The following is a 14,689-nucleotide window of genomic DNA, read 5'->3' on the forward strand; positions in this document are numbered from 1 at the left end:
TTCCCCCTTTCTCCCGTGGACTCACCGGAGCCGGCAGCGAACGACTTCATGGCAGAGTTACAGGCGATCCATCGATTGGTGCGACATCAGTTAGAGAAGGCCAAGGCCGATTACAAACGGTTTGCTGATCGGTCAAGGCGGGATACGCCTCCACTATTGGTGGGAGATCGGGTCTGGTTGTCCACCAGGAACCTACCGTCAACACGGCTGGTGAGAAAGTTAGATCACCGATATTTAGGACCGTTCCCAATCGAGGCTGTCATCAATCCGGTCGCCTATCGCTTAACTCTGCCACGTTCCCTGCGCGTGCACCCAGTTTTTCATCGGTCTCTGTTGGTCCCCGAGCAACCGGCCTGTCCACTCCGCCGAGCGGAACCTCCCCCATCAGGACCTCGTGATGGAGACAGCACCCCCGAGTATGAGGTCGCCAGCATCGGGGACTCCCGTTGGCTGAAAGGTCATTTCTAGTACCTGATTGAATGGAAAGGCTACGGACCAGAGGAGTTCACCTGGGAAGACGCGACCGCCGTTCATGCCCCTGATTTGGTGACCGCTTTTCATGAACAATTTCCATCCCGACCGCATCCGGATCGGCAGACCCGGGGGAAGGGCCCTGCGGTGCGGGATAGTGTTGTGATTCAGGGTCAGCCTGTGGGTTCAGCAGTTGGGTCGGACGACTCAGAGGAGGAGGGGGGTGTTGAAGAGTTTGCTGATGAGAGCCTTCAGCCAGGCCCCTCCCACCTGGTCACGACGGAGACCCAGCTGTGTGAGCCTGACAGCGTGGATGAAGATGACCCACAGCTGGCCCTGTTCAAGGACGCCCGACACAGGAGGCAGTCAATCAGGAGTAAACAGAGGAAGGCAATGGGGCACCTCGGAAGGAGGCAGAGAAGAGCCACGCCCTGAACTGTATAAAAGGGGAATGCGTGGGAGGGCTGGTTTGCTGAAGGCATCCGCTTTAATAGTTCCTGTTTCATAGCTCCTGTTTCATGGTTGGTGTCTTGTTTTGCTCTGTTTTATGTTAATAAATTTGGCAGGCTTAATTCCAGCCTCTTGCCGTTTGTAAAGGGGTTGTCCCTGCTTTTTCTGCAGGGCCGGTAGCAGGCTGGTACAGAACAGCTTATAGCAATACATTGGTTTTGTTTCTGTGCTTTTTCAAACTTGCTTTAAAATATACTGGTTTCTTTCTCTAAACTATGGATTCATTTTATACCTATTAGATTTCTGCCTTTGCCAGCATTTATTTCTTTATTTGCCTGCATTTGTATACTACCTACTTGGATTTTCCCACTCTATATGCCCACAAAACTATATTGTGAAGTTGGCGAAAAACGTTCTCTTGCAGGTGATGGAATAGAGAGATCAGGATCTTCTAAATAAGGGAAATAAAATTGGGGCACTAGAGAAGCAATTGCCAAAGACATGATCTCTCACTGATCATTTAATCAACGTACCTGCTTTCCCACTGAAGGTAACTTCAGTGTTTAGGCTACCAAAGCTGCCTAGCCAATTGGGTAAAGAAACAAAATTGGAATGTTATTTATTTATATGTTTACATGTCATATTTCTATGCTGCCCATCTCCCTCAAGGAATAGTGCAAAGGTCATTTTCACTGGACAATACCTATGCCATCCAAGAAGAAACAGAAATATTTCCATTTCTGCTACCTCTTCTTAAAAATTGGAATTTTAAAATGTCAGCCTTTTACATATTGAAGAGGGCAAAAGTAGTCATAATAAATATGCTTATCTCTTAGCTTCCCCCCCCCAAGTATATGGCAATAGGTGCCTTCCCTTTTCAGAGGTAGACCAGAACAGTTTAAGAAAGTTTGTTAAACCCAAACATTTCCATTGTGCCTTTACAAGGCTAAAGGAATATCTATGATAATATAAAAGCTAGAGCTTTAAATATCTCTTATTGGCCTAGTAGCTGATTAACTCCAATGACTGGATCACTTGTATTTCTTGTAAAGATATGCATGCTGCTCTAGTTGATATGCATGCTGCTCTAGGACGCGGTGGCTCAGTGGGTTGGGACACTGAGCTTGTCGATCAGAAGGTCGGCAGTTTGGTGGGTCAAATCCCGAGTGCTGCGTAACAGAGTGAGCGCCTGTTACTCGTCCCAGCTTCTGCCAACCTAGCAGTTCGAAAGCACGTAAAAATGCAAGTAGAAAAATAGGGACCACTACGGTGGGAAGGTAACAGCATTCCGTGCGCCTTTGGCATCTAGTCATGCCAGCCACATGACCACGGAGATGTCCTTGGACAAACGCTGGCTCTACGGCTTTGAAACGGAGATGAGCACTGGCCCCTAGAGTCGGAAATGACTAGCATGCATGTGCGGGGGAACCTTTACCTTTACCTAGTTGAAAGGGAGCTCAGGCTGCAGTTGTTGCCTCAAGAAGGAATAGGAGAAGGATAGGATTTTGCTGGACTTGGTGAGAATTAAAGGCCAACAAGCCACTCAACAAGCTTTCTTCCTGAGTTCCTTTCCTTAGCTATATCTCTTCTTCGGAGCATGTGGAAAATGAATTGAGGACTGGGGAGAGAACCAAGAACTTTTTGGGGACACACTGGTGTCAACCTGTGGATCTGCTCTACTATGTTAATTAAGAGAATCCATACAATGAAGGGGTAGTAAACTGTCAATTTTAAATAAATAGCTGGAAGATCCTGGGAATTGATATGTCAGTTTGAACATACACTGAAAATTAAAGCTAATTCAATTCTGTAATTATCTAATGAACCACTGGCTTACCGTACAGTGTTAAAAGAATTTAAAGCCATCTGTCATCATTCCGCCTACATACATGCCACATGAAGTACCTCTAGAAAAGCAAATGCTGATTTATGCTGAACAGTTGAAGAAAACAGTTACCTTAACTGCTTTACTTCATGGAATGCATTACAAACATTTCTGAAAACAATGTAAAGATAAATCATTTTTCTGAAAAAAAAAACACCTCACTATAGTAATCTTATAAATGCTACGTTGCCTATGTTGCCTTTAATATATTTTAGGTACAAGCCTATGCAGAAAGTGGATGGAGTCTCAGATGGCTTTACAACAAGTGGTCAGCAAACAGGCACATCTGTTGAACAAACTGTGATTGCTCAAAGTCAGCATCATCAACAATTTTTAGGTATGTGAAAAAAACATGGTCATCTTTGCTAAAATACAGAACATTGGAGTTTGTTTGTTTAAATAATCCATTGTAATTAATAGGACTATTTTAGAGAATTTAATAGGATTGTTTCAACATGATAACAAAACAGAAATTGAATGTTTCATTAGGTTTGTAGGTCAAGTGCATTTTCTGACATCCTTTTGTTGCTGTACTGGAGAATTAAGACTGTTTTACTCCTCTGTCCTGTGACTGTACTCTCTGGAATAGATAGGTTAATTTAAAGCAAGGCTGGGAATTTCTAGATGTTGCTTAACTGTACTGGCATTTCTGGTTATGACTAAAATCTGCAGCTGTCAAGCACAAAAGATCAGATCCTCACGTCCAATTAATCTGATTTATTGCTAAAAAGTCTATGCACAGAAAGCTTCTCAACTAATGATTAACACCTGCTTGGAGTTAGAGAAGGGACAATAGAATTCAAGGGAGGTTGGACTTAGTTCGATTGTGGCTATGAGGTATTCTAGATTGATCCCCCTTTTAACTCTGCTCCTAGGTTCTTTTCCTACATACGGTAGGATGTATTCAGTGCTATTGCTAAAATACTGCCTTTGAAAAAATATGTGCAACGTGAACTATTTTAGAATTATTTGTTCATTAACATTTGTTAATGTTAATCACTGATTGTGTGTGTATGTACACTCGCGCATATACAGTATGTATAAATATATACAATTATTGATCTATGTTAACGCCACTTTCACATAACCCTATCCTGAATATTCAGAGCTACTGAGAGTTGTACATTCTTTTCAGTTGGGCAATTCATAGTCTAAGAAGCAAATTTAATACATTAATAAAATGTAGAGGAAGCAGTGGGAAATAGATAATTAAATGATGAATATCTTGGCTCAGCCAAAGCTGGCATACAGAGAGATAAAGTAGTCCCGTCAGAAGATGCCATACCATTACCTGAGAAGAGTGCAAACCAGGATGCACTGCCTGAAGGAAATTAAAGCTCCCTACCTTTGAGACTGTATTTTCAAGAATTGATAGTGTTTTCTTCAATGGCATTGACTCTGAAAAATTGGGTATGCCACAGATGTAATATTTTAGTGAACCTCTGTTATTGCAGGCAATAACTCTGAAGAAATTCATCCTGGCTAGAGAGAATGTAGTTAAATATATAGGAGTTCTACTAACCAAGTCTGCTATTGAATTTGGCCAAGGGCAATGGTTAAGATACATTCAGATCAAATCCATTTATTTTGCAGTTATTAACTACAGGAAATATGATAATAGGCAGAAAGAAGAGACTAAAAGGATTAAAATTGGTGACTTTAAGACACTTTATTTCTGTATCTCAACTGAGAAGTAATTAAGCAAATGCAATTTTGTGTGAATTTTAGAATGTGTTTCTCAGTTCAAGGGAAATAAAAGCTGTGCTTTGTTCTGTAATGATTAGACCTTATCTGAAGTGTACTTACTTTTACCTTCACTTTCAAATAGATATAAATACACTAGAATGGGGTAGATGAGGTTATTGAAAATGATCAATGATATATAAAACATAATTGTATGAGGAAACATGGGGAAATTGTATATGTTTATACTGGAGGACCACTGTTCATATACCTGGAAAGCTGGCATGTAAGAGGCAGAAAAGTCTTTTATAATTCCCAATAGATCTGGAATAGATCCAATGGATTAATTTTAAAAGAGGTTAAAACATAATAGAACATTAGGAAAAACATTAGGCTAAGACATATAAGGAACGGTTGCTGAAATTGGGTATGTCTAGTTTGATGAAGAGAAGGATGGGGGGCATGATAGCAGTGTTCCAATATCTCAGGGGCTGCCACAAAGAAGAGGGAGTCAAGCTATTCTCCAAAGCACCTGAAGGCAAGACAAGAAGCAACGGATGGAAACTAATCAAGGAGAGAAGCAACCTAGAACTAAGGAGAAATTTCCTGGCAGTTAGAACAATTAATCAGTGGAACAACCTGCCTCAAGAAATTGTGAATGCTCCAACACTGGAAGTTTTTAAGAAGAGACTGGACAGCCATTTGGCTGAAATGGTATAGGGTTTCCTACCCAAGCAAGGGGTTGGACTAGATGACCTCCAAGGTCCCTTCCAACTTTTATTATTATTATTATTATTATTATTATTATTATTATTATTATTATTATTATTATTATTATTATTATTATTATTATTATTATTATTATTATTATTATTTCCCCCTGGACATATTCTAGCTCTGTTTTTCCTGTATCAAATTATACCCTTTCAAAATTTATTTTATTATTCCACTGAATGCAGCACATGTTCAGCAGGCTTTGGTTATTTTATGTAAAAGATTTAATTTAGAGTTATAGACTCTTGATTCAAACTGCTAACAAATTAAATTATACATCATCTTGCCAAATATTTCTGCTTTTGGTTTTGAATTAACACATAGGCCTTTGGGGTATTTATTTCTTAATATTATTCATTGTTTTCTTAATGATATTATGACTGACACAATCCACAATATATTTCTTCTATTGGGTTGTCATGGATACAGATGCATCTCGAGCACTTCCAGAGTTTGGAGAAGTTGAAATCTCTTCGCTGCCAGATGGTACTACTTTTGAGGATATTAAGTCTTTACAGAGTCTCTATCGAGAACACTGTGAGGTAAGGAAGCTATGTTACCATTGAGTCCCTGTGATAAAACACAAAATACCAGTTGTGATGCAGCAAGTGTTTCCATTCCTCCCAGAAGTATCTGTTTTCTGAAAAATCAAATGTTGCTAAGTGAAGTAATGTTTCATGTAATATATATTGTGTGTCTTAAAAAGATGTGGGCGTAGCCAAAGAATAGAAAGCTGGTTTTGCTTTTTAAAGTCTTCCCTGCGTTATTTTAAGTTCTGCCATCATAAAGATCAGCCATGGTTAAGCAGTGACAAAAGACTCTGAATATAAAACAAAACCAGTGTTCAAACAATATTGTCTCGAACACTGCTGAAGGATCTGGAGCATTATATGATTACTGGATGAAGCAGTTATTTTAATGTGAATTATCTAGTCCAGGCGTAGGCAACCTTGGCTCTTTTATGACAGCATGGCTGGCTCAGGAATTCTGGGAGTTGAAGTCCATGAGTCATAAAAGAGCCAAGGTTGCCTACCCCTGATCTAGTCAATAGCTGAGGATCTGGCCTACATTCTAGAATGTTGGGAGAGAGAAGCCCAGTGCCACTAGCTATTAGGACTTACTTTCACCTTTGCACATCAAGCACAGCTACTACCAGAGGATTGGGGAATGATCCAAAAGACCTGGGCAACATCAGGCCGCTCACATCTGTTGTAGAAGGTGATGGATTCAAGAATTACTTTGTACTTTATGAGGAGAGCACCTTCTGCTGTCTAGAACTCCAGTCAACTGTTAGAGGCAGACAATGTCAACTTAGACATTGACATTGTCTCCTTTCTCAGTTGATAATTATGGAACTCCTTTAAAATTACTACTTACCTGACATTATTCAGTTTATGTAGGTCAGCTTTTCCATTGTAATTTACTGTCTGTATTTTTACTGAACTTCTGTGTAAGGCGCGATAAATTTATTTTTTTCTTCATATCAGAAATTATTATAAAGATAATCCTTGTGAATGCCATGCAGTACATCTGCTTATGAAAATGACCAAATCAAACTACCCAACCACTGCATAATTGTGCAGTACAAAAAGTTTTTATTCAGAAATGAGTCCCACTGAGATTGCTGGGGTTTATTTCCTTATAAACGGCAGCCATGATATTTATCATTGAATAAAGACAAAATGCAAACCCGTATTTGCTTTGGATTTTCAGGCAATATTGGATGTTGTAGTGAACCTTCAGTTTAGCCTAATAGAAAAATTGTGGCAGACTTTTTGGCGCTATTCTCCCTCAACAACTGATGGCACTACTATCACTGAGCCAAGGTTAGTATTTACCTGAGCCCTTGGGTATTTGGTTTATAAATAAAACAAAATCTGCCTTTTACCTTCAAAGGAATGCTGTCCTTTAAATTATTAAAATAAAAAAAGTTTCATTTTGTTATGAGGACTGCAACTTATAGTTGTATGCATATCATTTTATTTTCTGCGAATAGGACCCAGTTATTTTCTCATGGGATAATTCCAAATTCCAAGGCCATTCTGATCACTGCTGCATAAAAACTGTGCACCTTGATTAAAACTACGGAGGCCAGGCATCAGCCATTACAGCACAAAATGCCTCAGGGCAACTTAAGTGTGTTTTCAAACATCTCTAATGGTTTATTTGTAAAAGCTTTGAAATCCATTGTTCTTTTTTAATCTTCATGTAAATGCATTTTTCATTTATTCATTTAATACATTTGTTCACACCAGCAATCTGAGTGAAATAGAAAGTCGACTTCCGAAAGCAAAGCTGATAACTCTGTGCAAAAATGAGTCAATTCTGAAATGGATGTGTAACTGTGACCATGTGATGTACCAGGCTTTGGTGGAGATTCTCATTCCAGACGTCCTTAGACCTATTCCTAGTAAGTTGAATATAGATGACGTCTTGTAAGGATTTTTTTTTTTTACTACTGGTGATCTTTTGCCTATTGTACCTCCCAAGGAATCCGTTAGGAGTGTTTTTCAAAGCTATAGAAATAGTGTGAGTATAATTGTTTTTATCTGGAGTGTAGAAAAATACAGTAATAAATGTTTGATAACTCTTTTTAAACCTAGATTTCCACATCTAGCAGATATTATTTGAATTGTGGGGTTGGGATTTTTTTTTTTTTTTTTGGTGTCACAAAGCAAATTCTTTGTTTTAGGGAACAAAAAAAATATTCCTTCAACTTTCCCCTCAGTCTATAAAATAGATGTGAGGGTTCAAATAGATGTGTTTTTTTTAATGTCAAATTTGTTTTATATTTTTCCAACTTCAATTAGGAGACCAGCTAGCATATAGTACTTTCTCACCAAAAGAAAGCTTTTTGGTATATTATTGGGAAATGATATAACTGTACTTTCTCTTCTTGTATGGTTATATCACAATCTGTGTCAGTATACTTACAGAGGAAGGTATGACCCATCTAAATTCAGTATTTCAATCCATCCCAACCCTGCCGCATATGTAGTGTTAACATTTTATTTTACCATGAATTTTGGTAGTTTCTCAATCTTTCAAAAATTCAGCATTGATACAACATCTACTTGCAAATATTATAGGTTGATTAGCCATCTGTGGTTGAAAAGAAAATCTTTTAAGAGGACAGTTATCTTTTCAGTGAGGCAATTATTTAGGCCAATGCAGTGTAGTTTGTTGTTACATTCAGAAAGCTGATTTACTGTGGTTTTTAACAAAACACATTTCTATTATAAAACATTATCTTAGCACTATAATAAATAGTGAATTTTTGTCCCATTAATAGTAATAGTCAATAGTTTTGAGAAGTAAAAAATCAATGTAATTGCACACTCTTTGTGTTCTATTAACAGTTATTTTGTAATTCAGTTAGATGCACTTGTTTCTCCAAGGGATCTATAATGTATAAAGCATTTTTCTTTTGAAGCTAGCAGAAATGTTACTATGGTAATTGTTACAAACATTCAGAGAATGTGTATCCAACTTCGAAGTAGAGTACACCTCTTTCACTTATGAAAGAGACTGAATAAAATCTTGCTATTCATATTATTTTTTGTATAATGTGAGTGTTCTTATGGAACACCATATGTCAGTGATGTCATATTTTTCTAAAATTGAAGAGTTGCTGTAACCAAACACATGGGATTTCTGTATGTTTAAACCCCTGAAAGCAACAGACAACATTATTTAACATTGGAATTCTAAATACCAATGTTTGCTGTGGTCTAAAAATTAATCAGAATGACATCCATGAGGTTAAATGAATATTAACTGAAGTAGAATCAACAATTTGTACACAATAGTTTTTCCTGGTTATTTACAATTAGTCAAGAATTGGATTTGTGTTTTCATTCTGTTCCATTAACAGGTTTTTTTCCCCATTCTATTATTTGTTTGTTTTGTAATTTATCAAGAAACTACCAATTGTTGAGCACCATGTTGTCAAAATTCAGTTCAGCTTATTGGTGTACTCAGACTGCTGAATTTGAGAGCAAAAGAGGAGGCTTGGTTTCATTGACATCTTTAAGGGCACCTTGTCCATATGACTTCATTCAGCAGCTTGATAGAGATATGAAAGAATATGAAAGATACGTTAGGACATTGTAGACCCTACACATTAACCAGTATGGAATCCAGCTTTCTGTTATATTTTTAATTGATCCTGTAGATATCAGTGAAATATTATATTACATGACACCCCTCCCCTCCCCAATATTCATTGCACTTATATCCTGTCTTTTTTTTGAGGGGGGGGAGGAGGAAGCAAGAGCACTTATGATGGCTTATAGCAGAGGTCCCCAACCTTTTGGGCACCAAAGACCGGTTCCGTAGAGAGAGGTTTTTCCGCAGACTGGAGGGTGCGTGATTTTGTGTGCTGCCTGAATTTTGCGGATGGGGCTTTACTTCTTTGTGCGGCCCGTTTGCTGGCATGCCGTGGTACTGGTCCATGGACCGGGGGTTGGGGACCCCTGACCTATAGGGAACATGGTGTTTCTCCTAGTTTTGTCCCCAAAATCAACTCATTTGGTTGGCTGAACTGAGAATGAGAATGAATTCTGCAGTGGACTAGGGACTTGAAACTAGTTTTGTATCATACAAAATCAGTACCTTCATCACAGTGCTACACTATTGGTGTTATACACCCTCAATTAGCCTATTATTAAGTCATCCAGGTATTTTATCATAAAGTGATGCTCAACAGCAACACTTCAAGAGAATGGATTTCAGACCAATGATTTAAAAAAGGAGGCAAAGAAGGGAAAATCTTACAATGTTCCAGTCAGTTTCCTTGTCATTAGCTTATCAAGCCCCAGAGCTGTATTTCTCTTTGACTGTTCTCTTTTATTTAAATAATTAAGTAATCTCATACAGTAATCTCTTTGGCCAGCACATAATTGGCATCTGGACAAAATGAGAAGAAAGAATACCCAAATGAATATAGTAGACTTACAAAGGAAGCTAGACCTTTTGGAAGACTGCTTTTCATAAAATGCAGATAAACAAAACATAAAACCAAGTTAACTATGAAGTTTAAATGATGGCATCTCTACTAAAATAATCAATTATATTTACATAAGTGGAAGTTGAATTAAGATGATTCTCCAAAAAGAGAAAAAGAAGAAAGACAAAACATATCGTAAACTTACATCCTGGTCATCTTTCTTACTGACTTCCAACCATTCATTTAGTGATTTTTTTGAAGTTACGATGGCACTAGAAAAAGTGACTTATAACCATTTTTCACACTAACTGTTGCAGCATTCCCGTAGTTATATGATCAAAATTCAGACACTTGGCAACTGACGTATTTATGATGGTTGCAATGTCCCGGGGTCATGTGATGACCTTTTGCAATCTTCTGACAAGCAAAGTCAATGGGAAAGCCAGATTTACCTAACAACTAGTTGTTACTAACTTAACTGCAGAGATTCACTTAACAACAATGGCAAGAAAGGTTGTAAAATGAAGAAAAACTCACTTAACAACTGTCTTGCTTATCAGCAGAAAGTTTAGGCTCAATTGTGATTTTCAATCAAGGACTACCTGTATATCTGCTTGGTTGCCAACTTTTGCTGAAACTAATCCTGAAGATTTTCTCCTCAGTAAATCTGTGCATGCCCTGGTGAGAAAGTACATTTTTAAAAAGGTTAGAGCATGGCTGTCAAACTCGCCACGTCACGTGACGTGTTGCAATGTATCACGATTCTTTTTGCATTGCCAGCAGTGGGGTGGGTGCAGCTTCGGTGTGATGAAACCAGCCCGTGGGCCGGCAGTTTGACACCCCTGGGTTAGAGCTAGAATTAAAAATCCCATTGATGATAATAATGACATGTACATGATGTATATATTTGTCAAATTAATAGGGGCTAATTGAGTAACATAAGTTAGTTAAGTTAGTAGCACGGTTGTTAAATGAATCTGGCTTCCCCATTGACTTGGCTTGTCAGAAGATCACAGGTGATCACATGACCCCAGGACACTGTCATAAATATGAACTAGTTGCCAAGCGTCCAAATTTTGATCACGTAACCAATGGGATGCTGCAATGGTTGTGAGTGTGAAAAATGGCCATAAGTCACTTTTTTTCAGTGCCATTGTAATTTCAAACAGTCACTAAACGAACTGTTTTAAGTCGAGGAATACCTGTATCTGCAGCTTGGTCTCTGCACCTTCCCCTTATTCCTTGCTTTCAGTAATATTTCTTTTGGCTTCTGCTTCAAAGATTATCATGTGGGGACAGTAGAATTCCATATTCCTTTCTGATAAATATAGTAGTGAATAATTCAAGCGGCAGGAACACCCTCTGATCTGATGTTGAAGTCTCCTATGAGACTTCCTCGTAACAATAATCAGAATACTCTGCTAAAATTCAGATGGGTGATTCCATAGTAATGTCTTCCCTTTGGCAGTTGAAGTCCTGGCAGTAAACCATTAATCTCTTTTCAGCAGTGGTCAATAATCCCGAGTTGGTCAAAAATCTTAAGAGTAGGAAAGACTAGCTTCAACAATGCTTCCCTCCCACCCACCCACCCCCAAGAAAACATATCCCAATTGTTGTTCTGGCCAAAGCCTGATACAATCCTTGAGCAAATTTTATCTAGTATAGAATTTAACAGACAGGCTTGTCCTTGAAGAACAAACAGAGATAATATTACATAATGCCGCTTGTGGTGTGTGTGAAAGCCCTAATAAGCAGGCATATACATAGAATGAAGGCTACTGCTAAGCTTGTAAGCCGCCCTGAGTCTTCGGAGAAGGGCGGGATATAAATGGAATTAAAATAAAATAAAATAAATAAATAAGTGAGGCAAGATACGAGGTGCTGGTTATTACCTTGCAATTCCTATGTGGCCCAAGACCAGGTTCTAGAAGAAAACAGTGAAATAGAATCCACCTCCTTTCTGCTCCCTGAGATCATTTGAAAAAGTTCATCTAGAGTTGCTGTAGACTTGCTTCTCTTTAGCAAATCAGGTCAGGTCTTGCTGTAGCTGTCCCAGAAGATCTCCGGACTGCACTTTCCTGTTAACGAAGGGGAGCTGTCTGAAAGGCCTTAAACAGGTCCTATTTTTTTGAACGGGCTTCATTCTTACTTATTTTAAAGTATTTTAATTTTGTTTAAAATTGATATTTGTGACTGTGTGTGTGCTTTTGTGTCATTGTTGACTCCTGGCACCTGCCTCGACTAGCCCCTGCAGTTTTCTTGGCAAGATTTCAGAAGTGGTTTGCCATGGCTTTCTTCATAAAATGACGAGACCTAGGTCACCCAGCTGCCTTTGTGCCTAAGGAGGAACTGGAACTCACAGTCTCCTAGTAGAATTTAAAAATATTATGAAATGAGTTTTATTTAGGGTCATCGTAACCTTGAAACTATTTTAGGGTTCCAACTAGTAATATGACTTTATCTAAAAATATTAAATGGAATATTCTATTCCTACCAAAAGGTTTTTACAGGATCATAGTCTCTTCAGCCATAACAATGTATCAGCTGTTATTTGTTAATGATGCTCAATGGCGAGAATGATAACTTAGTTATGCAAGATTCTTTTCATATTGAAGCATTTCTTTTAACAGTCTTCTGAATGACATCAAAGGTTTTCCATGAATGAATTTGATATCTCAACGTGTCACCCTTAAACAACTAATTTTAAAGCAGGACCAAGCTGCTTTCAACATTTGGTCGTCTTATCATGGCCTACATTGAATCTCAAACAAAACCAGACCCCAAATGTAACCTTACTCTGATGAAGCTTCCCTAAATAACAAACATAACATTCAGGGGTACAATCAGGCATTCAAAGTTGCCTTAGACCAAGAGTAAGCAGTAACTACAAGCGTGATGTAGCTATTTGTGTTGGAATCTCAGGCCATAGGTGCAGAAAGTTGGGATTTGCATATAGCATACTTATAGTTTGCTGAGATGTCTATGGCCAAGATTTGAGTAGATTTCTACGCTTTTCAGAAGATCTGCAAGAATTTTTAGCTACCCATTGTTTAACAATAGGAACAACAAAATGATCTTTCTTTTCTGTATTAAACTGTAAAAATGAAAAACCTTGAGGTAGCCAATAGAATTGCAGGATTATAAACACTATTTCTTTTGGCATTCAAAATCATTTCTGGGCGCAATATACCTCAATTCTAAGTATCTGGTTTTTTTACCGGGGCCATTTAGTGGATCTCAAGTTTTGGGGGTGGGGTGGAGGAAGTCAGTCCTATATTATAGCTACCCATCCCTGCCAACAAGAATGGTAGCTGCATTGGTTTGTGATATGTATTCAGATATAGGAGTCCATGTCTTTATAGTAGAGAAAAGTGATTATCATCTGTTTCTTTCCTTGTTTCTAAAATAGCAGTAACATCAACATGGGTAACAGTAGAGAATCTATAGACAGTGAACAATGGTGCAGTGCATCAGAACATGCTGCATATATATTTTTTAAATCTGACATCTTTACATTTGAAGGGAGACAGAAGGGAGAAATTGATAAGTTCTTGGGATAACTAAGTTCAGTGATGTGTGTTGCCAGGAGAGTTAGGAGAATTGGAGGCCATTTTTTTCAGCAGGGTGGATTTTGATGGCTGTGTGGCATTTAGAATATTGGAATCAAAAGCTTCTTAGTTGAATTTATGCTTTCTTTAAATGAATGAATGTGCCGTCTAGGAATCTGCTAGGGTAGAGAAAGTGTTGATTTTCATGCTGTTCCTATCTTAAAGTGCATTTATGAAGTTAGAATTGCATATTCAAGTCATTTTAACAGCATCAAGTCTTATCATTTAGAGCATTTTTATTTTGGTTTTGTTCTACTTGCAAGCTTTCTCAAATAAAGCTGAAGAATATTTGAATGCTAAGAATTAAAGCTGCATTGTGCACATCCTTTAAAAGGATTTGGGGAGGCATACAAAACATCTATTTTTGAATCATTAGAACAGTAATGTCTATTTTCAGATTCCTGGTGACTTTTTCAGAAGCACAGCCATCTACCGTCCATGCAGAGACAGCCCAGCACACTTCAATTGCAGTTACGCAAGCTCAGAAAAAGATGTGGCAAATGTGGAATGTGTTAATCAGTAAAATAATAATAATTGATGTTTCATAAACACTCCTTATTTTCTTAAGGTTCTTTTGTGAAGGATTTTTACAGTCCAAAAATGGTGTTGTGATTTTTATTTATTTTGTATGGTGTAACAGGATACAGCATTAACCGTTGTTTTTATTTTCGGTACTCCTACTGCTTCTTGTTTCTGGGAGATCCAACAGCCAGAATGTGTAGACTGTTTAGCCTTGACAAAGTCACCTTGTTCAAGGTGCGCCACGAGGAGGCTAGTCTACATTGCACCTTTATGTTGTGACCTTTTGATATTATATCAAGAGCACCGCTTGGTATACAGAATAATTAAGGTTATCTTAATAGTTAAATT

The 14,689-nt window shown here is 38.1% G+C and overlaps 1 protein-coding gene across 1 annotated transcript in view; it reads left to right on the forward strand.

The window, feature by feature from the left end:
• The window catches only part of RFX3 (regulatory factor X3), a 172,440-nt gene that overhangs the window by 140,043 nt on the left and 17,708 nt on the right, over window positions 1-14,689 (forward strand). The window contains exons 8-11 of the mRNA XM_083352548.1: window positions 3,022-3,143; window positions 5,693-5,805; window positions 6,977-7,089; window positions 7,519-7,673. Coding sequence (XP_083208674.1) covers window positions 3,022-3,143; window positions 5,693-5,805; window positions 6,977-7,089; window positions 7,519-7,673 — 503 coding nt within the window. The remainder of the gene's footprint in view (window positions 1-3,021; window positions 3,144-5,692; window positions 5,806-6,976; window positions 7,090-7,518; window positions 7,674-14,689) is intronic.

Source organism: Vipera ursinii, assembly GCF_947247035.1.
Source record: "Vipera ursinii genome assembly, chromosome: 2".
Lineage (NCBI taxonomy): Eukaryota > Metazoa > Chordata > Lepidosauria > Squamata > Viperidae > Vipera > Vipera ursinii.